Here is a 25,626-nt window from a genome sequence, read left to right as displayed (position 1 = left end):
CCTCACTGTGCTGATTGGCTGACAGCAGCAGCAAAATGGATCCATGAGTGTCACACACCGGATCTGAGAGGACGGACAAAACTGTCCAACAGGAGACAGAAAATAAACTGGTGTCTGTGAGGTCACAGTGAGGAGACTCGGCGAAGGTCACGAAACACGACCTTTACAACAATAACAGAGCATGAGACTGTGTGTGTGTGTGTGTGTGTGTGCTGATAATGATGCCATTAAAGCAGCAGGTGTATTTATAGCGCTGTCTGCAAAGGAGAACATTGACCCTCTGAACGGGAGACGAAGAACGATCCTCCCGCGCCGATCGGCGCATCGGGCGACAAGAGAACGCCATCGAACTCGGTCCATCGCGGCAGTTGCTGCTTCATCCCATGACAGCTTGGCCGAGCGTGAATCTTCAAGGAACGTACTCCTCCAAGTTATTTTGGGTCTTCCTCGCCGTCTCTTTCCATTCCTCGGGTTCCACAGAACCGCGACACGGGTGGGTCTCGGGTCCGGTAGCCGAAGGATGTGAGCGGCGAATCTGAACCGGCGCTTGGTGACTTGGACGTGGAGCGGCTTCCTCGTTAGTAACGCGATCCCGATATGTGATCTTGAGCAGCCGTCGAAGGCAACGCTGTTGGAAGATGTCGAAATCATTGTTGGGTCTGCGCCTCGCAGGCCTCGCTGGTTCAAAGACTCATCACCCGTGAAGAAAGAAAGACAAACAGCTCAACTTGCTAGCAAGGGGAGCCTGGTCAGATCCTCAGAGCAGCAGTGTGTGTGTGTGCATGTGGGTGTTTTTGTGTGACTTCCTGCTGATCGCAAAGGGTCACCTCCCCTCACCCTGCATATGACTCAACCCCTTTTTAACAGTCTCACCACACAGAAGCACAGGTGAGGCCATAAAGGGCAGGAAGTAAAACATCCTCCCTAAATAAGGACCAGAAGCTTACATGCAGTGTGCTGTTACCCTCGATGTGGGGAACAGAAAAATCTCTAAACATACAGGTTAAAACAAGGTTTACAGATTTAAGCACAACGACAGCATTTAACATTTCACTCTAACATTCATTAAAAAGTTTATTTCTACATGTTTATGATGATTCATCACTTCTACCTCTGTGTGACACCAAATCCATCACGTAAAGCTGCGAGTGACGAATCGGTTCCAACATTAAATCTTTAAAATGATGTAAAAACGCTGCCACAGTCACTGCTGTGATGTTCGTGCGTGTGTTGTAGTTTTAAAGCAGCTCTTTGTTTGCCTGAGTAAAGTTTTGAGTGCTCCTTTACTCCTGCGTATACCTTATAGCCATATGTTCTCTGATTGGTCGTCTGTGTTATTACCTGTCTCCTCCCCTCCGTCCTTTGTCTTTCTAACGTCTCCGCCTCTTTCCTCCCTTCAGCCTGGCGCTGCACCCGGAGCGCTCCCTGGTGGCGACGGGTCAGGTGGGCAAGGATCCGTATGTGTGTGTGTGGGACACCTTCACCGCCCAGACCGTGTCACTGCTGCGTGACGGACACACACACGGCATCGCCTGCCTCGCATTCAGCGCTGATGGACAGGTGACGCGCGCGCGCACACACACACACACACACACACACACACACACACACACACACACACACACACACACACACAGTCTAAGACTATGATTTTTAAAGATAAGGCTGGAATCAAATGTAAATTTTCTGGAAACTCTTTAGTTTTCATGTGAATGAATGAGCTGCATTAATAATTAATAATCCACCTTAAATCTACAGCATGCAGTGTAATGTAATCTTCAACACTGAGACCCTGCAGCTGGTGGGATCATTTCTATGTGAAGGATTTTGACAAAGATTTGACATTTATGCTGAACACAAACACATCCAGCATAAAAAGCATGAACGATGAAAGTCCTGCATTATTCTTAATGAGCACCAGGGGGCGACAGCAACAAGATTTCTGCTCCTTTAGAAGTGCGACACTTTGCGTCACACTGAGTAAAACATTAGAAATAAGGACCATCCAGCCCGCGCTCGCTGCACTCTCAGGCTTCGTGACATCTTTGATACCGTCTGTGGTTTTGAGTAAATAAGCCCGTGTGGCCCAGTGGGAATCTGTGGTCCACATAAACGCCGTCATCGGTGCTGTCGACTGATATTATTGCTTAGTAACAGGACTTGAGGCCCGTTTTTTGGGTTTACTGGGACCCAGATTATGACTCTGCCCGTGGGGCCCTCATGATGCTTGATGTGACGATAAGCAGACCTCTGAGGCTGAATGTGTCCTGGCGGCTTTTGTCAGATGAGTTTTGAAATTTCCGCTTTAGAAACGTGACAAAGATTTAGTCGTCCATCAGGGCTGTGGGCAGTAAATTTTTCTGCAGAGATAATGAAGCATTATGAAGTTTATCGGGGTCAGTCAAAGCCCAATAATCAATCTGTGTGTGTGTGTGTGTCCTGCATCAACCCAAAGGTCATAGAAGAATGACTCGGTGAGAGGAAGGAGGGGCAGGAAAAGGGCAGAGTGAGCTGAGAGGATGATGATAAAAGTAATGACATCATCCATCACTTTGGTTCAGTAACTTACAGTCAAAGGTGGAAAATGAGTGCGGTGCAACCCACCTGTCCTAAACTCACACACAGCATCAACCTCACATCATTTTCTCTACAGCTGCATCGATTTACCGCAGGTCGCTCTGTCAGAGGCGAGCACGCCTGGTCTTCAGACTCTGGCACGATGCACTTTGATTCTTTGGAAGAAGAACGCAGACATCGCGCTAAAGTTCGTGTCAGACCCTTGTGTCCTCACAGGGCTCCTCTCTGTGTCAATCAGCACAGTTATTAATGCTTTGTGTGCGACCCCATTGTGCTGCTGAAACACCTCTGAGGACTCCACAAACATCTGCAGGTGCTCCGTAGTATCGCACACCGACGATGGTAGCAGCTGCGACGTGACGCCTCTGTGGACGGGACTTGTTTTTCCTGCACATCCCACCTGCCTGGTTGGATTTCTGGGAAGTCCAATTGGAAAGCTTCCTCGAACTCTTCATCGTGCTCCTCAAACCCTTTCTGAGAACAGAGCAGAGCTTATTAACAGATGGACATCCTCTGTAATGGCCAGCAGGGGGCGGCTGGCTTCAGTGAGCGCTCTCCTGATCAGTTTATGGTCTCAGTCGCTGCTTTCGAGTCTTTTCAAGTCAACATCATATTAATTTAGGAAATTATCCTCCGGTTTGAGTGAGGCAGGACCAGAGAGCGGGACAGGGTTAAAGGTCAGCCCCAAGTCACGGCTGGTTTCAACACACTGAGAAACAATCAACCTCGTTACCGATGACTTTGTCAGTATTTTAAAGGAGCTCCTGAAAATCAAAACCTGATTCAAATTTGACCGACGGCTGATTAAAGATCGTCTTCTCGGGCGCGTCGGGTCGGAGAAACGTCGAGCGCTCGTTCTGTGACGTGTTTCTGTCATAACCAGCAGTTAATGTTGCAGTAGATCAGAATATGAACAGCCGTCCATCCTGTGGCTGATTGTACGTTTGCAGTCTGAATATTGAGGCACGTGTAGCCTTTAGCAGACATTGTGATTAACACCTCGGTGCACAAGCTCGATTCATGACGTGCTTTGGTCAACAGGAAGAGCAACAGTAGCAGGAGATGGTCTGCTTTAAGGCGTGGCTGATCAGTGCCGTCCTCAGTGTGATGCTTTTATTAAAACAGCGTTATTATTCCTTATACTGTGGAAGATGAGCTCTCTAAACACCGGTGGGTTTTTCCTCTCGTCTCCGTGACATGTGCAGTTTTAATAAAGATGCCTTTCACTCATTGCAGTCGCATATCTCCTGCTCCAGTGCTGGATGTTCACAGCCAATCAGAAGAACATTGTCTTAGAGAGGGGAGGAGTTACAACTGCTGCACTGAGGCTCATGAGATAAAGAAGGATTACTTTGAACTGTGAATCATGCAAAGCTGCTGAAGGACATCAGCTGACTCTGAAACCTGAAAATGGGTCAAGATCAAGTCCAGGTTCAGATTTCTGGCTTTTGTAAATGTGAATATTAAAGCGCGTTGCTCCTGAAGCATTGGTTGCTTTCTGCGATCACATGTAGACTCGTACGTGTAGTGACGTTCGTGTCCTCGTGCTTCCCGGACTTTTTTTAGTCCGATCAGATTCCCAGGAGCTGTAATCCAGGAAGCAGACGCTCCATTTGTTCTGCCATTGACTGTCTCGTTCTGCTCCTGACCTAAATGTAGTACGGGATGTGCACGCACATCTCTCTGCATGTTTGATTTCACTCATCTGTGTGTGTGTGTGTGTGTGCGTGTGTGTGTGTGTGTGTGTGTGTGTGTGTGTGTGTGTGTGTGTGTGTGTGTGTGCAGCCTGAGCAAATAGTTCCCTCTCAGCCACCTGGAGTGCTGGAGTTGCTTTTATACGCCTCCTTTTCCCTCCCGCTGACTCCACCGTGACTCATTTAGCAAACAAACCTGGTGGAGTCGCTCTGAGTTTACCGGCAGCGCCGCGTCTGACGGCAGCGCCACAGACGCCAAACTCGGTGTCGTGTCAACACGTTAGAATAACTTCTAACGAATGCTTCCCCCAGTCCCTGCAGGTCCCTCCCGTCGTGTCAGCCTGCGGCTGGGAAAATGAAACGCGTCACAAACCAACATATGAAATAACCCTGGGTGTGAGTGGGCGGCGTGCGCGGTAAATAAACTGTTTCTCAGCAACTGATGCTGAAATAAGAAAATCAATAGAGCTGTAAAGAGCGAAATCATAAATAACAGCAGCTTAGAGTCAGACCCGCCTTCACTCACAGAGAACATGATGATGGTGCTGACGGGTTTATCAGCTCTGTTCACGTGCAGCTCAGCTTACAAAATACCCGAATACCTGAAGGTGGGCGTGGACCCGGAGCTGAGGACCATCTTCATCGACCATCTCAGACGTGCTCTCGCTGTCCTCTTTCTGCCGTTTGGTGGCGTTTCTGTGCGTTAGGGAGCGTCAACATGAAAACACCTTAACCATCATCCTCCAGCTCTCCTGTGCTCCACAGCTCCGTAGCCACCCGCCATCGTTATCTGTCGACGGCCCAACATCGCTTCACTAATGATGAGATTTCCATCCAAACGTCCTTCAGTCTGAAGACGGTTCGTCATCTTTGGAATTTAAACATATAGAAATGAAAGCAGTGTTGTCTGCAGGGCGGAGCCACACTGTGGGGGGGCCTAACTTTAACTTCCAGGTGTTTTACAGGAAGTGAGGCGTTCCTTTCAAAGCGATTGTGAAAGAAGAACTAATCATTTGATTTGGGTCGAGCATTAAAAGAGAGAGCGGTAAAGGTCGGCTGAATAATACAGCACCCATCGTGCACGTCAACATATTTATTATAAGATAAGGACTCGTGCACGCCACGATGTGGCTGACGAGTGTTTACGATGTACGATGAGACAATCTTCTTCTGCAAAATCACCTTTAAATTCAAACGACTTCTAATTCCTGACGGTGGGATTATTTCCTCCTGATTCTCGTGTATTTACAGGAAAACACTGTAAGTTAAATAAAATGAAATTCCATTAACCTCTTAAGCCCCAAACCTACCTGACCTTTTGCCCCCGTATCAGGGGCGTTGGGGCTTAAGCGGTTAATTAGGAATTCTGCTCTTAGTCCTGTTAATAAGTGTTAGCAGTGACCTGGCCTGGTCCTTGCTGTCAGCTCCTGACGGACTCAGTGAAGACACTAAAAACCTGTTTTTTACTTTGGTTTTGATTTGTGATTCTAACCGTGGAGCCTGGAAAAGCTGAAGTCTTTGTGAGCGTCACAGCAGGACGACTCTGGAAGGTCTGATGCTGAAAACACATCAAACGTTTGCTGGAAAACCAGATCTGAAGGTGTCGTTGAGGTCAGACGGTGATGAAACTGCCAATAAGCTGCACTGGTTCTGGTTTCTGTGGACGTGAGTGATATTAATGAAAACGCTGTCGCTGCTGCTGAGCTGTGAGGCGACTCTGTGAATGCTGAGCCAGCAGTTTCTGCCCCTGGCACTGACTTTGGATGACTGAACATCTCAGGCTAAATCAAAATAAACACACAATCAATAAAATAATCATAACTCCAGCTTAATAATAAATCAAGTGTGCAGGCTGTGGCTGATTTATTGAGGACTGCTGTGAAGCTGAATCCTTTATGATCTGCTGAGTCTTTGATCACTGAAGGAGCGCAGACGTCTGTTTGCGCAGCAGCTCGACGCTCCTTTCAGGTATTCTTCCCGTTAACCTTTCAATTCAATTCAATTCAATTTTATTCATATAGCGCCAAATCACAACAAAAGTCGCCTCAAGGCGCTTCATAGATACAGAGGAAACCCCAACAATCATATGACCCCCTGTGAGCAGCACTTTGGCGACAGTGGGAAGGAAAAACTCCCTTTTAACAGGAAGAAACCTCCGGCAGAACCTGGCTCAGGGAGGGGCGGGGCCATCTGCTGTGATTGGTTGGGGTGAGAGAAGGAAGACAGGATAAAGACATGCTGTGGAAGAGAGACAGAGGTTAATAACAGATATGATTCAATGCAGAGAGGTCTGTTAACACATAGTGAGTGAGAAAGGTGACTGGAAAGGAAAAACTCAATGCATCATGGGAATCCCCGGCAGCCTACGTCTATTGCAGCATAACTAAGGGAGGATTCAGGGTCACCTGGTCCAGCCCTAACTATATGCTTTAGCAAAAAGGAAAGTTTGAAGCCTAATCTTAAAAGTAGAGATAGTGTCTGTCTCCTGAATCCAAACTGGAAGCTGGTTCCACAGAAGAGGGGCCTGAAAACTGAAGGCTCTGCCTCCCATTCTACTTTTAAATACTCTAGGAACAACAAGTAGGCCTGCAGAGCGAGAGCGAAGTGCTCTAATAGGCTGATATGGTACTACAAGGTCATTAAGATCAGATGGGGCCTGATTATTTAAGACCTTGTATGTGAGGAGCAGGATTTTGAATCCTGGATTTAACAGGAAGCCAAAACAGGAGAAATCTGCTCTCTCTTTCTAGTCCCTGTCAGGACTCTTGCTGCAGCATTTTGGATCAGCTGAAGGCTTTTCAGGGAGTTTTTAGGACTTCCTGATAATAATGAATTACAGTCGTCCAGCCTGGAAGTAATAAATGCATGAACTAGTTTTTCAGCGTCACTCTGAGACAGGATATTTCTAATTTTAGAGATGTTGCGCAAATGGAAGAAAGCAGTCTGATATATTTGTTTAATATGTGCGTTGAAGGACATGTCCTGGTCAAACATGACTCCAAGGTTCCTCACAGTGTTACTGGAGGCCAAGGTAATGCCATCCAGAGTAAGAATCTGCTTAGATACCATATTTCTAAGATTTTCAGGGCCGAGTACAATAACCTCAGTTTTATCTGAATTAAGAAGCAGAAAGTTAGCGGCCATCCAGGTCTTTATGTCTTTAAGACATTCCTGCAGTTTGACCTCAGCCTTTCCAAGCAAACCTTTGAAAACGCTTTAAAGGTTTGGTCGTTAGAAATAAACTTGAGTTCATCTGAAATGTTGCAGAGTTGCTATATTTACACTTACAAACACGTCACATGAGCGTCAGGCTAATCGAGCAGGGAGCCCCGCCCTCTGTCAGCTTGGATTAAGCTTTTGCACGTATGAAGCAGATGAGCTGTCAGATTTCTGCACGTTCAGCCTCTTTTTTAAATTGTTTGTAGACATTTTGGATGCGTAACCGTCCTCGTCTCTCCTCCGCAGCGGCTGGCCTCGGTCGGCCTGGACGCCAAGAACACGGTGTGTATCTGGGAGTGGAAGAGAGGGAAGATCCTGGCCACGGCCACGGGACACTCGGACAGGGTGAGAGCGTGCACCAATCAGCTTCCTCTGCAGTTAAGCCTCGCCGCTTGCCGCCGTCTGGCAAAGCCTCTGGGCGGTGCCGTCTGAGCGGGACAGAAAATCAGCGTGAAGCACCACACACCAATCAGATCTCAATAAAAAATCTTTTACAGAGTTTGAAAGTGTTTCCTTCTCATCGTACTTCCACTGTGCATGCACGCGTTTTCACATAAACCCGATAACGGACGTTTCTTCTGTTCTCCAGATCTTTGACATCTGCTGGGATCCGTTTCAGCAAAGCCGCCTGGTGAGCTGCGGCGTGAAGCACATCAAGGTAACGCAGAAATCGTCGTTTTGTGCTCGTCTCCAGAAATGTGGAAGTAAAATGTAACGTATTCCTCCTACCCAGAAATATGACTGGTCAGCACATTGACCTTCTCCACCTTCATGTAGCCGCTTAGTTTCACTCCAGGTAATAAAATAGTTCCTCTGAACGCCCGTCATTAAATATCTCTAACGAGCCGAGAAGGAAGCAGATATAAAAGCTGGAGACAACTCCCAGCTCAGCTTCTCTCATCCAATCAGAGTCCAGTCCAGATATCAAAAAGCACCTTTACATGGTTCACTGCTGTGGATTTAAATACAAGACAAATCCAGGACAATTTAGATTGTTTTTTCTTTTTTATTTGCTGTTTTGAACACAAACACGACCAAAGCGTGCTCGGTGAGTTGGTGGAGATCACTCTTCCCCAGCCTGCTGGAGCCTCCTTCCCAGTGCTCTCAGTGTTCTCCTCAGTGGTATGCACGGTAACCCTCTCGCAGGTGCGTCCTCGGCACTCTCTGTTTGGGTTCCTTGTTCCCTCCGCAGACCCCTTTCTCTCGCATCTCCGTCACTTTCTCTCGTGTCTCCGTCACTTTCTCTCGCATCTCCGTCACTTTCTCTCGCGTCTCCGTCACTTTCTCTCGCATCTCCGTCACTTTCTCTCGCATCTCCGTCACTTTCTCTCGCGTCTCCGTCACTTTCTCTCGCATCTCCGTCACTTTCTCTCGGGTCTCCGTCACTTTCTCTCGCATCTCCGTCACTTTCTGTCGTGTCTCCATCGCTCTCCAGAAACTCTTCCATGAAGCGGTCTAAAACCGGAAAGCCATCCTCCATGAAATGTTCAATGATGCTCATCACATCTTCACGTAGCTTTTCCAACGCCTCTGGCCTGTAGATTCCATGAATGGTGGCCACTTCATGACTGGCTTTAGCGTCCTTAGCCCCGTTTTTCTTTTTAGGCTTGTGTTTCAGGTCGTGGTCCATGTTTGCTTCTGTGTTTGTGAAGAAGTAAGCTCAGGTGTGTTTAGTTTTAAACTCTGCAGAGGGAACTGCGATGTAGCCGTTGTCAAGGTGATCATTGGTTCTTATGCAGACAGGGAGGGCGGCAGATTTTCATAGCATAACTTTAACCTTTCACATGCTCACTGTGGTGGTCTGAGCTGAATTTGTTGGGACATCTTGTGCTGACACAGTAAAACATGCTGTGCTTCATAAATTAGAGTCAGAAAGAAGGAAAAGGGAGGGCTTGTTTTAGGGCGGGGCTACTGTGTGATTGACACTTCTGGTGCCCGTTGGTCTTTCAGTTAGCCCCTCCCCTCACTCTTTACATGTGCTTTTGAAACTAAGTCCATCGTTAATCTGCGTCTAGGACGCAGATCTGGCCTCGAACAGTAAGAAGGTGTCTCCCCGTCTCCTTCCTGACCGCCTCCGTTTGTGTTCGCAGTTCTGGTCCCTGTGCGGTAACGCTCTCACACCAAAGCGGGGGATTTTCGGGAAGACGGGCGACCTGCAGACCATCTTGTGTGTGGCCTCGGCTAAAGATGACATCACGTACTCCGGGGCGCTTAACGGAGACATTTACGTCTGGAAGGGACTCAACCTGATCCGAACGGTCCAGTCCGCCCACAGCGTGAGTCTCACCTCTGCTTCCCGTCGCAGCAGAAGGCCAGCGTGACACTCGTCTGCACGTCTGGCTGACGTGGGTCCATCGTTGCTTCATTGTGTGGATGCGTGTGTGTTCTCAGGCCGGTATCTTCAGCATGTATTCCTGCGAGGAGGGCTTCGCCACGGGCGGCAGAGACGGCTGCATCCGACTGTGGGACGTCGACTTCAAACCCATCACTAAGATCGACCTGCGAGAGGCCGAGCAGGGATACAAAGGTACGGTCACGGGGTCACCGCAGGTCATTACAGCAGCAAAGGTGACAGTGTTGCATCACACAGGTGCACACAGGGACGAGGTCTCAGCTTCTAACACGATTTAACAGAAAAGGTTCGTTTGAGGCTGCAAAGTTAAGGTACGGAGAGGGGCTCAGGTGGGAGGGAGGGGCTCAGGTGGGAGGGAGGGGCGGGTTTATCTCTATTCTAAACAATGAGGAGGAACGGTCCTTACATCCCGACGGTTCTTTGTCAGCTGAAGGTTTTAAAATGACCTGATTTTCTTTGAGGAGGTTTCTCATCTTTATTTGACCTGATTCAGCTCAAATCCAGAGGTGGTGGCTGTTTGAACCCCTCGCCTCCCCCTCCTCTGAAATGTCGCTGCCCAGCAGGAGGTGCAGACGTACGCTCTTCCTTCAGGAGCAGCTCGAGGGCGAGCCATTAATCCCACCGCCTCCTTTTAAAATCTCCTCTCTGAAGATTTTGAGGAAGAAGTTAAAAAGGAAGAAAAGATGAAAGGAAGGAGGCAAAAGTTTTGTCAGTTTGAAACGAGTTCTCCTCTTTAACACATCTCTGCTGCAGACACGATGGAGCTTCTGATTAACCGTCAAAGTTCATCTCCTCAAAAACATCCTGAAACCAGTCGCTGTGACATCTGTGGACAGGAAATGTGGGAGCATCCTGCTCTAGGACAGCTTTGCATGATTCTCCTTGTTTCTTATAACGCTCAACGGTTTGAATCCGTCCGAGTTCTGACATTGACCGACGTGACCCAACAGATACAAACCTGCCATCTCATGGTGGATTAGTCTGAAAGGCTGCTAATATATCGGCGCCTAAAAATGTTGGAGTTCCACGCCCGATGAGACGACGAGCCCGTCCTCTTCGCCTCTCGCTGCTCTGTACGTGGACAGGAAGTCGGTTTGTTTCTGCTTCCTTCTCCTCTCCCGCGGTGCGCCGCGCTCTTCCTGCGTCTGAAGCTGAAGAAAAAATAATCGTTCCCAGTTATTTCCCACGTGCCTCACAAACTCCTCTGCTGTCGGCCTGTTTTGGCTGCTGAACCTCTGGAGTTTCTAACAACATTACAGGAAAACATCACATGCTGAGCGATGCCATCAGCCACAGCAGATGCTCTTAATTGGCGAGCGCTGAGCTGCTGAGCAGCCCTGCTAATTACATTTCCGATGGTGGAAAAAAGCAGTTTTAGCAGCAAAACTTTAAAAAAACACGAAGGTTGAAGCCGAGCTGAGTCAGCAGGTTGAACTACATTCACAAAGTCCAGATCTCCCTCTGATCAGACACCTCCTGCGCTCCTCCTGGGGGTGTTCTGAACTGAGATGAATGATGTGAGTGTCCACGTGTCTCTGCTGTAGTGCAGGTGTGCGTTTCAGTCGAACCGGATTCTTTTCCTAAAACTAACCGAATCATTTTTGGTGCTTTTAAAGTGAAAATAAAAAACGAAGCAGTCCAGAGGTTCATGGAGCTCCGTCCACCCTCACCTGGCTGCACCGCCACCTCTCCAGCCTCCAGCAGCCAGCGACAGCGGAGCTCGTCTTCATTTATTTAGTGGATTTAACCACCGAGTTCATCAAGACCGAGGACCTGCTTCCTCTGCAGCGCTGTCGTCTTCCATTTTTATCCTCCTGTTTGCTTCTTTTCCTCTCCACTGGTTTTATTTTTGTCTTTCTCCTGAGGTTTTGACAGTTTTGTGTCACCTTACCTTCTCCTTTCCTCTCCTCCCTCCTTCAGGTCTGTCTATTCGCAGCGTCTGCTGGCGAGCCGACCGGATCCTGGCAGGGACGCAGGACAGCGAGATCTTTGAGGTGAGGAAGAAGACGAAACCTCACGCTGTTCCCTCCCTGCGGCGACGCGTTTCAAAGAGTTTTATTTTTGTGAAGACCTCCTGCTGACACGCAGGCAACAAAATGTTCTCATTAATCAAAACTGTGAAGAGTTTCTAATGTCAGGCAGTTTTAGCAGCTCAGATCGGCACTGAAACGTGCGTGATGTGGTGCTTTAAAATGTGAAAACCTGCTCTTGAGTTGTTGTACCTGTGCAGGTGATGGTGCGGGACCGGGACAAGCCGCTGCTCATCATGCAGGGACACAGCGAGGGCGAGCTGTGGGCGCTCGACGTTCACCCCAAAAAGCCTCTGGCTGTCACCGGCAGCGACGACCGCTCCGTCAGGTCGGTGCTCTCTTTGGACTGTGAATCATGCAAAGCTACTGTGGCTGAGTGTGAAAATGGAAGCACAGAGCTGAGGCGAGCAGAGTGATACAGATCCTTACACTGAGTGCTGCTTTGGCTCTTCCTCACAAAATCACTTTGTTTTCATCTGTTATGAACAAAAACTGACAAATCTGAACCTGAAACAACCTGAAATCAGCTCATGGAGACATCATGTTGCATTTGTACCTTTCTTAAAAATATCAAAGATTATAAATTTAACTTGTTGATTACACCTCTGTGTGTGTGTGTGTGTGTGTGTGTGTGTGTGTGTGTGTGTGTGTGTGTGTGTGTGTGTGTGTGTGTGTGTGTGTGTCAGGTTGTGGAGTCTGGTGGATCACGCCCTCATCGCTCGCTGTAACATGGAGGAGGCGGTGCGCAGTGTGGCGTTCAGCATGGACGGATCCCAGCTGGCTCTGGGCATGAAGGACGGATCCTTCACTGTGCTGAGAGTCAGGTGACACACACACACACACAGCTCTTAATTGGTTTCCTATGTGAATGACAGATTATGTGCGTCCAGTCTTGGTGCCTGTGTACAAATTAAAGCTGTTTCTGTAAAGTGTTGATGGTTTTCTTCCTCTCTCTGTCCTGTGGTGTCCCCCAAGGCTCTAGTTTTGGCCCATTACTGCTTTCTTTACATACGTTAAAATGTCTTAAAGACCTAAAGAATAAACATGAATTTAATTTTATGTTTGTGAAAGAATAAAACAGGTTGTTATGTTTGTGCTGCCTCCGTTGGCCACTCAGCGTCATGCATCCATCAGTCTGGGACACGAACATGTGATTACTCCAGTTTTGGAGTCACTGCATTGACTTCCTGTCAGTTTTAGGCTTGATTTGATTGTTTTAAAGATTTTAAATGTGCCGGCACGGCTGCACCGGTCTGATCCTAGTCGTGTTCACGCTCCTGTCAGAGCATCGCGGCCTGCTGATCAGGTGATCGTCCATATTAGGATTTAGACTTAAAGTTAGAGCGATGGAGCTTTTTCAGCTCTTACTCCGAATCTCTGGAATATCGAATACCGTCCCATTTCACCGCCCGACCCGTTTCTACTTTTAAGATTTCTGCTTATAATCAAACTCATTTCTACTCTCTGGCCTTTAACTTGAACAAGCCTTTACGTTAAATGTGCTGTACGAACACAGTCACGCTGTTTTTGTAACGTATGCGTGTGCTGGTCTCCGCTCCTCTCAGAGACATGACTGAGGTCGTTCACATCAAGGACAGGAAGGAGGTGATCCACGAGATGAAGTTCTCGCCGGACGGCGCCTACCTCGCTGTCGGCTCCAACGATGGACTGGTGGACATCTACGCTGTCGCCCAGAGATACAAGAAGGTCGTGTTGGAGAGACAGCGAAGAAGGTTGAGATGTTAGAAGCGAAGCTAACTCCGTCTCTGACTGTCTGCAGGTTGGAGAGTGCAGCCAGTCCTCCAGTTTCATCACTCACCTGGACTGGACGCTGGACAGCAAGATCCTGCAGACCAACGACGGAGCTGGAGACCGCTTCTTCTACCGGATGCCCCGTGAGTCTCTGGGGTCGTAGGTCAAACCTGAAGCTGGGCTGATTCTGCTCATTCTCACCATCTTTTTATTCTTGGCCTCCGCCTGAGTAGCTTTGCATGATTTAGAGCTCAGAATAATCCTTCTTCATCTTACACTGGGCCTACAAAACCTAAACCAACATTGAAAGCGTTAAAGTGACAAAGTGAAATAAAACCAGCAGAAATAAACTGAGTTTAAAGTGAACCCTGTGACGCCGACTCCATGCTCTCGTATCTTTGTGAATATGCTGTCGTGCTGTTTTTGCAGAATGCTGATGTTTAAAAAAAAGTTGGAGCCATGTCAGCATCCATTCTTTTTAATATCGCTGGTTTAGCTGACTCTGTGTTTTCATATTTAATCGGCCTCTGAGGACCGAGTGGGCGCTGGAGACGTCCGTCTGCTCTGCAGGTAGCGCTCGTCTGCAGAAGCTGGAGCTCTCCTGCTCATTCCCACCTCCTGAACACCACCAGGGCAGCTGTGGATGATTTACATCCATCTTCTTCCGCTTGTCTGGGGCCGGGTTGCGGGGGCAGCAGCCTAAGCAGAGAAGCCCAGACCTCGCTCTCCCCAGCCACCTCCTCATTTTAAAGAATCAATCGATCAAACTTGAGACGCTTCTCTGAATTACAGGATAACAATAATAATAATCTCAATTCTTAATCAGATATTAAAATATAAACACTAAAGTCACGTACGTGTATTTACAGTCTACATATTTTAAGAATAAAGACAATAATTGTTGTCAAAATCTATGTTTTTATAATATTTAAGAAATTAAATGATGTTGTTTAATATTGATGATCAGAGCGATGTGCTCTTCTAAGTGTGGGATCTAAACGCAGCTCATTGTCAGGATCCTGGACGCATCGTGATAAAAGAGACACGAGGACGAGCTTCAAGAAAGCTCTGAAAACAGTAATAAGAAGCTTTAACGTCTTTGTTCTCATGATGAAGATATTCGTCACTATTTTGGGTCCCACTAAAAAAACAAAGCCTGTTACATCCCTGTGAGGCCTCAGAGTTTAATGAGCTGCTGTATAAATAAACTCTGCTTATTTCAGCCTCTTTTATTTCACTTTAATGCGTCTCTGATGTTTTACTAACTTTGGACTCTCGAGCCTCATTATCGAGATCGGACCATCAAAAAATCTCTTTTTTCTCACAGTTTACTGGAGACTTCCTGTTAACGCAGTACTCTGAGGACAGTTTCACTACCTGCAGCGTGCTCATTACTGACAGCTCAGTGCAGGGCCGTGGCTCATGGGGGCCCGAGGGGGCTCCGCCTCCTGCAAGTCGTTTTATTTTGTTTGTTCCCGGTACGACACTCCGGGTATCCGCTGGGTGCAGAGGTCACGACCAACAGCATCACACGTGTGACCAGGTGACACAGCAGCCTGATGAAGGTCTTATCTTTAAGCGCAGGTCGACATGTTAGCGTTAGCGAGCATCAGTGCTTAGCGCCTAGCCTCACAGCCTTCAGTGGGAGCGTTTGGTTCTGCAAATACTTTCAATGATTTATTGAAATGTGCAAACACACGTGTAAATACATGTAAATACAGTGTATATGATAAAAACCTGCTGACGTCACCACTGACTGACGTGACCATGATGTTGATCCATCAGACCTGATGCTCTGGTCTTCTTGTCTCAGACCGCGGCCTTTCCTCCTGTTCACCGACACATTTGTGATGAGGCTTCAGTGAACAGCAGAGGATCAGCTGAAGGACCCGTGTTGGGTCTTTGCTGGACATGATGTTCATCTGCTGTAGACGGTTTTAGACCCTTGAAGGATTCGCTGCACACCTGCTGAGACACACCAAGTTTCCACCGTGTTGATGCAAAACTACAGTTTTATGTCAAGCTGTGTTATCTAACGAAGTGTGTGACAGGCTGCTGCTAACAAAGAGCCTAAAGACATTTAAAACGGGTTCTTTGCAGAGTCGAACAGATTCCTGACGTCTGTGCAGCTGTCAGTAAACTCTCAGACAGCAAAGCTGCACAGCCTGTATCGACACTGGCATCTCAGAATTGCACAAAATGCTTCAGTCAGACTAAAAACAAACATTTAATGATTCTGTCAGAAGTTAAAAGGCTTTTTTAGCTCGTTGCAGGTCTCCACAGAGGGAGGAGCACGCACCGGAGCGCAGGAGGCTGTCCTGGTTGAGTCCTGCTCCTTCAGCCTGTCTCCTGCACATATTCAAGGACAAGCTGCAACACTTAAATTCAAAACACGCAGAAACCCGCGGAGAGAAACGCCGCCGGCAGCGACGCAGATATGAATCTGCACCGTGAACACGTTTCTCTATCTGCTTCTGTCGGCGCGGCGGCGTCGATAAAATCTGTGGCGCTGCTGTGTATCACTTACGTCAGCACAGAGATCAGCCGCGGCGCCCTAAACTATGGAAATGAGTTTTATTCTTCGGTCGTCACTGCCGTCTTCTTCTTCTTGTCCTCCCGCAGTGGGGAAGCTGGTCAATAAGGAGGAGGTCAAAGGTCAGCGCTGGGCCTCCTGGAGTGGCGTGCTGGGCTCAGAGGTCAGCGGCATCTGGCCTAAATACTCAGCCCAGACCGAGATCAATGCCGTGGACGCCAACCCCTCCGCCGCCGTGCTCATCACCGGAGACGACCTCGGCCTCGTGAAGCTCTTCCGCTTCCCCTGCGTGAGGAAAGGTCTCCGTCTCCTCCGTCTCTCCGCTCCACGCCTTCTTTCCTCTGCTTCTTTCCTTTCATAACAAACCTGTGTTTCCTCCAAGGAGCCAAGTTTAAGAAGTACATCGGCCACTCGGCCCACGTCACCAACGTCCGCTGGTCACATGACCTGCAGTGGGTGCTGACCACAGGTGGGGCCGACCACGCCCTCTTCCAGTGGAGGTTTCTGCCGGAGTCGGTCATGAACGGAGGCCCGGACGTCAACATCCAAGGTACCCGTGAGTAACGGAGGAATCCAGCCCGCACACGCTCGCTGGAAACACCAGCCTGGGACAAACGTGAGCTTTTAGAGATTAGATCCAGCTCGGCCATCCAAGCTGCACTGGGGTCCCAGCAGGCCGTGGATAGGCTGTCGTAGTCCCACACAGACCTACAGGTAGTCAGTGGGTTCATATGTAAGAGCTTATTTATCTAAAGATTTAAATCACACGCACAGTCACCTCAAGGTGCTTTACACTGTAACACAGAGAAACACCAACAGTCACACGATCTGAAAAGATGCTTTTTAGCAGGAAGAGAAACATGCAGAAGAAGTGTGTGTTTTAAATATAATAATAATGATAATGATAAAGCATGTACAGATATCTATGCACTATGCAGGTAAAGCCAATACTTTTATATTTTATTTATGAGCATGTGAAAAACCAAAAAGTAAAATAAAAGAGATTAAAAAACATTAGAAGCAAAGTAGAAGCCTGTGATTGTGACTCTGGTGTCTTTGGTATTGTCTCCTCTTCAGACAGTCACGGAGACTCCAACAGCGAGGAGTCGGACAGCGACGTGTCTGACGTCCCGGAGCTCGACTCTGACATCGAGCAGGAGACGCAGATTCACTACGACAGACCGGTACGACCTGCGCGGCGGCGGCTGGTCGGGGGCCTCAGGTGCTCCACGCTGGCCCCGCCGAGCGGCTGTGAATGTTTCTGCTGCGGCGCCCGCTTCAGTGCGTCCGCCTCGCTCTCATTCCCATCAGCCTGCAGGGCTCAGTGTAGTTTCCATGGTGATCATGAAACACGCCTTATCTCCTCTGCCAGCCGCTGCCTGGCACACGTCCCTGTGACTGCTGTTTGCAGGGCGCCGCCAGCGTTGCAACAATATGCTGCTTGTAGATAGAGCTGAGTGTGTGTGTGTTTGTGTTTAGACTTGGTCTCTGGCTCAAAAGCTTAATTAGCTCGAGCCTGAAAAAGTGGATTATTAAAATTCCCACGCTCAGCCTGCCCGGCTTCCTTCCCTGTCCCCTTCCCTCACATAATCCCTGCTTCCTTCTCTCCTCCCTTTTCCTAAACACCTCCTCTTTCAGTTTTTCCTTCTCATCTCCACGTTTTTGCTCCTTCCCGCCCTCTGCTTCTGGTTTCAGCCCTCTTGGAGGCATGACTCTTCCATGTGTAGTTTCAGTCGATCTGGCACCGCCCACAGCTCGTAGCCATAGCTGAGGACGAGAGATCGACGCTTTGATTTCATGCTCGGCTCTCTCTCCGCCTCCATCCATCATTCACACCTGTCCATCTCCTGCTCCACCCGCCGCTCGCTGCTGAACACGGAGGGTCGAAGACCTTCTGCACGAACCGCACTTTCCCGACCAGGACCTCTTTGTTCCTCTTAGATGCTAATAGATATCTTGTTGCCAATAATAATCGTTTTTCTTGTTGATGGGCTGTTTACACTGGAAACATTCGTCTCTCACAGACTGTTGATAAATGGTCAGACTCTCAAACACCAGCGAACAGATGTGTCTGAGCCGAGGCTGCTGGCTCGCTCACCTGCTTTATTTCATACTGGCATGAACATAATAACTGAACATCAGCATTAAGTGCTGTTTATTAAGCAGTAAGTGCAGAGAGGTTTCAGTGCTCTCCTTTAGATTAAAATAAAAGTCAATAACTGAATTCAAGGAGCTGTTTGGCTTTGATTTATTGTCTCTGGAGGTGAAGTCGAAGCAACCGAATCGTCTCCGGTCACAGTTAAACGCTCAGCCGCCGTGACTCTGCAGCGTTTTGTAAATGAAAGCAAAGGGAAAGTGGAGCGCCGCCAGTCCCAAACCTCCAGGGAGCAAAGCCGGTCCCTGCGAAAGTCTCAAACACGCCGACTCGACCTCGGCACATAAAGAGCAGGTGCAGTCTGTGTGCTGAGGGTGGAGGCACTGCAGTCTGCAGCTCAGCAGGCCAGCGTGTGGACAGCAGATCTACCACTTCCTGTCCTCCAAAGCCTCCACACACAGCACTGACTGCAGCTTTGCAGCACTAACACATGCAGTCGTCACAAAGCTGAAAGCTTTTACCGCCGTCGCAGGTTGAACGCTCTGCTCAGCGATGTGCTTATTTACAGGGCTATTCTTGGTGCGCTCCCATCTCACTGACCCACATCTATCAGAGAAGTGTGGGCAGGTATCGGTCCTTATCTTTGGAGACTTGTTATTTCTTCTTCCTCTGAAGCTCGGACTGAGTTTGAGAAAAAAGGCGTTGGGGTTCGCAGCTCCATCCGCCTGCAATCAGCTGCAAAATCAATGAAATGTTTGGTAAATGTGCTGAAGGTGAGCTGGTTACTGCAGGCTGCACGTGTTGTTCCTGAGCATCGCAGCTCCTGCAGAAGCTTCTGATTCTTTGTCTCACCTGCACCTGCTGCCTCACTTTGTTTTGCTGCTGATTGAACAGATTTCATCCGGGATGTTTTTATCCGTCGCCGGTGTTCCTGGGTAAATAAAGATTAGGTTTCGGGATAATCAGCATGGCTGTATACGATTCTCTTCATAAGAAGTGAAAATCACCCTGAATCTGAAATCTGTTCATTGCATGTGTACGTTGAGGTGTTTTGAGCTTCTGATCCTCTGCAGCAGCAGCAGCAGTGTTGGGCGTTCATGCTCTCCAGAGGAAGAACCCTTTCAGTGTAAATGTCTGTTTCCTGTCTGGATTACCTCCACGTGAGCGTTGGAGCGTGTTTGCTGTCTGCGCAGGTGTATAAGGAGGACCTGCCTCAGCTGCGACAGCAGAGCAGAGAGAAGAAGCAGCAGGTTGGATCTCTGAAGAGGCAGAAAGGACCGGACCAAGGCCTGCGACTGCAGTTTGTTCACGGGTAACTCAGCCGGCCTGTGGTCGTTGTAACATGCAAGCTTTATGTCATTAAAGGTCACACGTGGGGCGTGTTTTTACTGCGGTTGAGTGATATTAGATATTATTATAACGGTGTTGTGTTAAAATCTCGTACACACCGCTGAGCATAATCATCGTTTATCCTCTACAAGACATTAAAATAAGAAACCACACAGACACGTTTCTGTGGGTGTAACAGAGAGACAACACTGCCACCATCAGGTCAAACTGCAAACAGCATCAGCCAAAGATGTGCATGATCACACGTGTGTGTCTGTGCAATACTAAAAAATGATTTCTCTGTGCAGTTACCGTGGCTACGACTGCAGGAACAACCTGTTTTACACGCAGGGCGGGGAGGTGTTGTACCACGTAGCAGCGGTGGGCGTGGTCTACAACCGTCAGCTGCATAGCCAGCGCTTCTACCTGGGCCACGACGATGACATCCTGAGCCTCAGCATCCACCCGCTGAAGGACTACGCCGCCACGGGACAGGTGAGGCAAACACGGGACCGACGGTCACGTGGTCGTCTGGACTGTGATGGATGATGCTGTGTTTAAGGCTACAATCGAATGTTGAACAGAAAGATACTTTAGCATTTAAAGCAGGGGTGTCGAACTCCAACCCTCGAGGGCCGGTGTCCTGCAGGTTTGAGATCTCATCCTGGGTCAACACACCTGAATCACATGATGAGTTCATTCCCAGGTCTCTGGAGAACTTCAGTGCATGTTGAGGAGGTCATTTAGCCATTTAAATCAGCTGTGTTGGATCAAGGACACATCTGAAACCTGCAGGACACCGGCCCTCGAGGCCTGGAGTTCAACACCTGTGGTGTAAACGGACCTGGAAGGTCTCTGGGCTGTGACTTAAAGACAGTTTAGTTTTATCCATAATCGGTATTTATTTGGATAAAGTTGAGTTTTGTTGATCATGCTCCACGTTTCCAAATCTGCACATTTGGAGTGCCGCAAGGATTGATTTTAGGGCCTCTGTTATTTAGCTTGTATATTACTGACCTCACACTGGGCTGTGAGGATGTTCAAATTCTCCTGTGTGCAGATGACAGTCGTCTGTGGCCACAAAGCTTTGTGTACACGGTCCCTGCGACCCTGACATGGATTGATATATGGATGGGTGGATGGATGGATGGATGGATGGATGGATGCATGAATGGATGCATGGATGCATGGATGGATGGATGCATGGATTGATAGATGGATGGATGAATGGATGGATGGATGAATGCATGAATGGATGCATGGATGAATGGATGGATGCATGGATGGATGGATGCATGGATGAATGGATGGATGGATGCATGAATGGATGGATGAGTGGATGGATGCATGGATGGATGGATGCATGGATGGATGGATGAGTGGATGGATGCATGGGTGGATGAATGAATGGATGGATGCATGGATGAATGAATGGATGGATTGATGGATGGATGGATGGATGAGTGGATGGATGCATGGATGGATGCATGGATGGATGAGTGGATGGATGCATGGATGGATGATGGATGGATGGATGGATTGATAGATGGATGCATGGATGGATGGATGGATGGATGGATGGATGCATGGATGGATGGATGCATGGATTGATAGATGGATGGATGAATGCATGAATGCATGAATGGATGCATGGATGAATGGATGGATGCATGGATGGATGGATGCATGGATGAATGGATGGATGGATGCATGAATGGATGGATGAGTGGATGGATGCATGGATGGATGAGTGGATGGATGGATTGATGGATGGATGCATGGATGGATGAGTGGATGGATGGATTGATGGATGGATGAGTGGATGGATGCATGGATGAATGAATGGATGGATTGATAGATGGATGCATGGATGGATGGATGAGTGGATGGATGCATGGATGGATGAGTGGATGGATGCATGGATGGATGGATGAGTGGATGGATGCATGGATGGATGATGAATGGATGGATGGATGGATTGATAGATGGATGTATGCATGGATGGATGGATGGATGCATGGATGGATGCATGGATTGATAGATGGATGGATGAATGGATGGATGGATGAATGCATGAATGGATGCATGGATGAATGGATGGATGCATGGATGGATGGATGCATGGATGAATGGATGGATGGATGCATGAATGGATGGATGAGTGGATGGATGCATGGATGGATGGATGCATGGATGGATGGATGAGTGGATGGATGCATGGGTGGATGAATGAATGGATGGATGCATGGATGAATGAATGGATGGATTGATGGATGGATGGATGGATGAGTGGATGGATGCATGGATGGATGCATGGATGGATGAGTGGATGGATGCATGGATGGATGATGGATGGATGGATGGATTGATAGATGGATGCATGGATGGATGGATGGATGGATGGATGGATGCATGGATGGATGGATGCATGGATTGATAGATGGATGGATGAATGCATGAATGCATGAATGGATGCATGGATGAATGGATGGATGCATGGATGGATGGATGCATGGATGAATGGATGGATGGATGCATGAATGGATGGATGAGTGGATGGATGCATGGATGGATGAGTGGATGGATGGATTGATGGATGGATGCATGGATGGATGAGTGGATGGATGGATTGATGGATGGATGAGTGGATGGATGCATGGATGAATGAATGGATGGATTGATAGATGGATGCATGGATGGATGGATGAGTGGATGGATGCATGGATGGATGAGTGGATGGATGCATGGATGGATGGATGAGTGGATGGATGCATGGATGGATGATGAATGGATGGATGGATGGATTGATAGATGGATGTATGCATGGATGGATGGATGGATGCATGGGTGGATGCATGGATGGATGCATGGATGGACGCATGGATGGATGGATGAGTGGATGGATGCATGGATGGATGGATGATTGATAGATGGATGCATGGATGGATGGATGCATGGATTGATAGATGGATGGATGGATGAGTGGATGAATGCACGGATGAATGAATGGATGGATTGATAGATGGATGCATGGATGGATGAGTGGATGGATGGATGGATGAGTGGATGGACGCATGGATGGATGATGGATGGATGGATGTATTGATAGATGGATGTATGCATGGATGGATGGACGCATGGATGCATGGATGAATGGATGATTGATAGATGGATGGATGGATGCATGGATTGATAGATGGATGAATGGATGGATGGATGAGTGGATGGATGGATGGATGGACGCGTGGATGGATGCATGGATGAATGAATGGATGGATTGATAGATGGATGCATGGATGGATGAGTGGATGGATGCATGGATGGATGGATGCATGGATTGATAGATGGATGGATGGATGAGTGGATGGATGCATGGATGGATGAGTGGATGGATGCATGGATGGATGAGTGGATGGATGCATGGATGGATGGATGAGTGGATGGATGGATGGATGGATGAGTGGATGGGCTTGTCTGATTGTCTATTTTTTATCATTTTAAGGTGGATATTGGATAAGCAGTACTTCTCCAGTTTTATGGACTGCATACTGCACCGTGTAGGTTTTTTTGGACACTCCGAGTTGCCGTGACTATTATTAATCGGCTTTGATCAGCTTATCTGTTGTTTCATGTTTTGCTATTTAAAACTTGTTGTTCTGCAGGTGTTGCAGGAGCTTTAGTTTCTTCAGACCGTCTGCACCTTCGTCTGCTCTGCCACAAACCTCTCGCTGTTTCTTCTTAACGTCGCATTTAATGTTGGTGCTGTGCAGGTGGGGAGGGACCCGGCCGTCCACGTGTGGGACATCCAGACTCTGAAGTGCCTCTCTCTGCTCAAAGGCTTTCATCAGAGAGGAGTGTGTGCGCTGGACTTCTCAGGTGTGTGTGTGTATATGAGCACGTACACACTGTGTATAAGGATGGATGGCAGCACCGTGATTGATAAAATCCTGCTTTAAAGACTTAAAGAACTGAGCGTCTTCACCATGTTGGTAAAACCAGGGGTGATGGACGAGGGCGGAGCAGCTGTCTGGTCCTTTGTGACTATCATGGAGACATAATTTACAAAATAAACAGGACAAATTAGAGTGAACGTCTCGCACTTCAGTCCACCTTTTATAGGCACAGTGCATTAGAGATCCACAGGACACGACACATTCCCACCTCACTGGAAACATCAAAACTTGATTAAAAGCATTAAAATAAAGGTAAATGACAATGTGACATTAAGAAAACGAGCCTGAGAGTTCACAGATACTAAAACGGTCAACATCGTATGAAACAAAGTCGTCTCTGGAGGCGTTCACGACATTTTTGTGTCTGCAAAAGATTTCGACGTCACTGCAAACTGTGGTCGACACGACTGAAAAACTGTGGGTGTGTTTTACACGCCAGCTTATTTTAAAGCTTTGATTGGACTCACAGTAAACAGCTGATCTGTGTTTCCTCTCACAGCTGATGGGAAGAGTCTGGTTTCGGTGGGAATCGATGATGGACATTCGATCGTCGTCTGGGACTGGAAGAGAGGAGAGAAGCTCGCCACTGCCCGGTACTCGCCTGTCTGCTGCTGACCTTAACGTTTACCTGCACAGAGCTGCAGCTGACGGTTACTGACTGTCCGTCTTCTCTCAGGGGTCACAAGGACAAGATCTTCGTGGTGAAGTGTAATCCCATGGTCACGGACAAACTGGTCACTGTGGGAATCAAACACATCAAGTTCTGGCAGCTTGCAGGTAAAACTGCAGCGTCGATGTTTCACTTTGTCGTTTAGCTTTTATCCCACAGCCGCTCGCCATAACTGGCACCAGTTTAAGCAGGTGAGCCGGCCCCGTACAGGCGTTACAGGTGTGAGGTTTTACCCTGGCAGTCTGTGGGGACTGACTGGAGCCCCTGCTGGACACTAGAGGAGCTGCTGCAGGGTGCTGTAGGTCACAGTGTGACGGAGCACTTCCCCTCTGTCCTCCAGGTGGCGGTTTGACCTTCAAGCGCGGCGCTTTTAGGAGCATCGGCCGGCCGGAGACCATGATGTCAGTGTGCTACGGCCGCACTGAGGCGCTGGTGTTCTCCGGAACCGCCACCGGAGACGTTTACATCTGGAAGGAGCCGCTGCTGCTGAAAACGGTGAAGGCCCACGACGGGCCGGTGTTCGCCACGTTCTCCCTGGACAAGGTGAGGAGGGCAGACCTGAACCCCACCCACGGCCTCTGTGAGGTATTTAAACTCAGTGACATCTGCTTGTCTGCAGGGCTTTGTGACGGGTGGGAAGGACGGCGTGGTGGAGCTGTGGGACGACATGTTTGATCGCTGCCTGAAAACCTACGCCATCAAGAGAGCAGTGCTGTCCCCGGGGTCGAAAGGTGCTTAGATTCAGTCACGATTACAGCTCCACCTTATCGTTTAAGGTGGACTGACTGTGCCCTGATCCCACCAATCAGAGTCTGAGATTCTGTTTGGACACGCAGCTCAAAGCACGCGAGAGCGGCGTGACGGCTGATGATGTCATCAGTTTTTAAAGACTCTGATGGCTGAGCTGATGTTTACAAAGATAAACAATAAGCAAACGTTTGATGCTGAAACGTGATCGTGGTGTAAACTCAGCCAGATGTTAAACATCTGCATGCTGTGTCACTACGAGCCTCAGCCAGTGGGTTTGCTGCCTGTACCAGGCTCACCTGTGGCGTCTCCTGACAGGTGAGACTCAAACCCACTGACCGCTTCATGTTTTCAGTTTTTCTCCTAACAACACAGAGATGCTCTGTAACTCGGTGGAGTTTCATATTTAACCTGTGGAGCAGAACCTCTTCTGTCCAACGCTGCCATCATGTGGACGTGCAGCTGAAACTGCAAAAATATCCAGGTTTGGAAAAGAGAGCAGTTACTGGAAAGAGCCGCCTTTAGTCCAGGCTGCTCAGCCGATCACAGAGACGATTACAGAGAGACAGTAATTAAGCCAACCCGATCGCCCAGGACACAGGGAGATCTTTTTGATTTTGCTTTAATCATTTCGGCAGCTTCATCTTTATAAAAAGGAAACGAGGCAGACTAGA

At 48.4% G+C, this 25,626-nt stretch overlaps 1 protein-coding gene across 4 annotated transcripts in view; it reads left to right on the top strand.

The window, feature by feature from the left end:
- Positions 1 to 25,626, top strand: part of LOC146695012 (echinoderm microtubule-associated protein-like 6) — a 71,285-nt gene that overhangs the window by 28,219 nt on the left and 17,440 nt on the right. For 3 of the 4 annotated variants that reach the window (XM_085476924.1, XM_085476926.1, XM_085476925.1), the window contains exons 2-21: positions 1,401 to 1,560; positions 7,737 to 7,835; positions 8,080 to 8,148; positions 9,581 to 9,766; positions 9,882 to 10,017; positions 11,764 to 11,837; positions 12,074 to 12,201; positions 12,560 to 12,697; positions 13,439 to 13,580; positions 13,654 to 13,768; positions 16,248 to 16,457; positions 16,541 to 16,708; positions 17,236 to 17,342; positions 19,447 to 19,565; positions 19,891 to 20,077; positions 23,353 to 23,458; positions 24,035 to 24,128; positions 24,212 to 24,312; positions 24,546 to 24,748; positions 24,825 to 24,936. In XM_085476924.1, the coding sequence (XP_085333050.1) occupies positions 1,401 to 1,560; positions 7,737 to 7,835; positions 8,080 to 8,148; positions 9,581 to 9,766; positions 9,882 to 10,017; positions 11,764 to 11,837; positions 12,074 to 12,201; positions 12,560 to 12,697; positions 13,439 to 13,580; positions 13,654 to 13,768; positions 16,248 to 16,457; positions 16,541 to 16,708; positions 17,236 to 17,342; positions 19,447 to 19,565; positions 19,891 to 20,077; positions 23,353 to 23,458; positions 24,035 to 24,128; positions 24,212 to 24,312; positions 24,546 to 24,748; positions 24,825 to 24,936 (2,654 nt within the window). The remainder of the gene's footprint in view (positions 1 to 1,400; positions 1,561 to 7,736; positions 7,836 to 8,079; positions 8,149 to 9,580; positions 9,767 to 9,881; positions 10,018 to 11,763; positions 11,838 to 12,073; positions 12,202 to 12,559; positions 12,698 to 13,438; positions 13,581 to 13,653; positions 13,769 to 16,247; positions 16,458 to 16,540; positions 16,709 to 17,235; positions 17,343 to 19,446; positions 19,566 to 19,890; positions 20,078 to 23,352; positions 23,459 to 24,034; positions 24,129 to 24,211; positions 24,313 to 24,545; positions 24,749 to 24,824; positions 24,937 to 25,626) is intronic. The other variant, XM_085476927.1, reaches the window with a different exon arrangement.

This window comes from Copadichromis virginalis, linkage group LG13, assembly GCF_057382275.1.
Source record: "Copadichromis virginalis isolate Kocher_CV1m ecotype Utaka linkage group LG13, C_Virginalis_male_GT1.1, whole genome shotgun sequence".
Taxonomy (NCBI): domain Eukaryota; kingdom Metazoa; phylum Chordata; class Actinopteri; order Cichliformes; family Cichlidae; genus Copadichromis; species Copadichromis virginalis.
The sequence above is the reverse complement of the archived record's forward strand: the minus strand, read 5'-3'. Positions and strand labels throughout refer to the sequence as shown.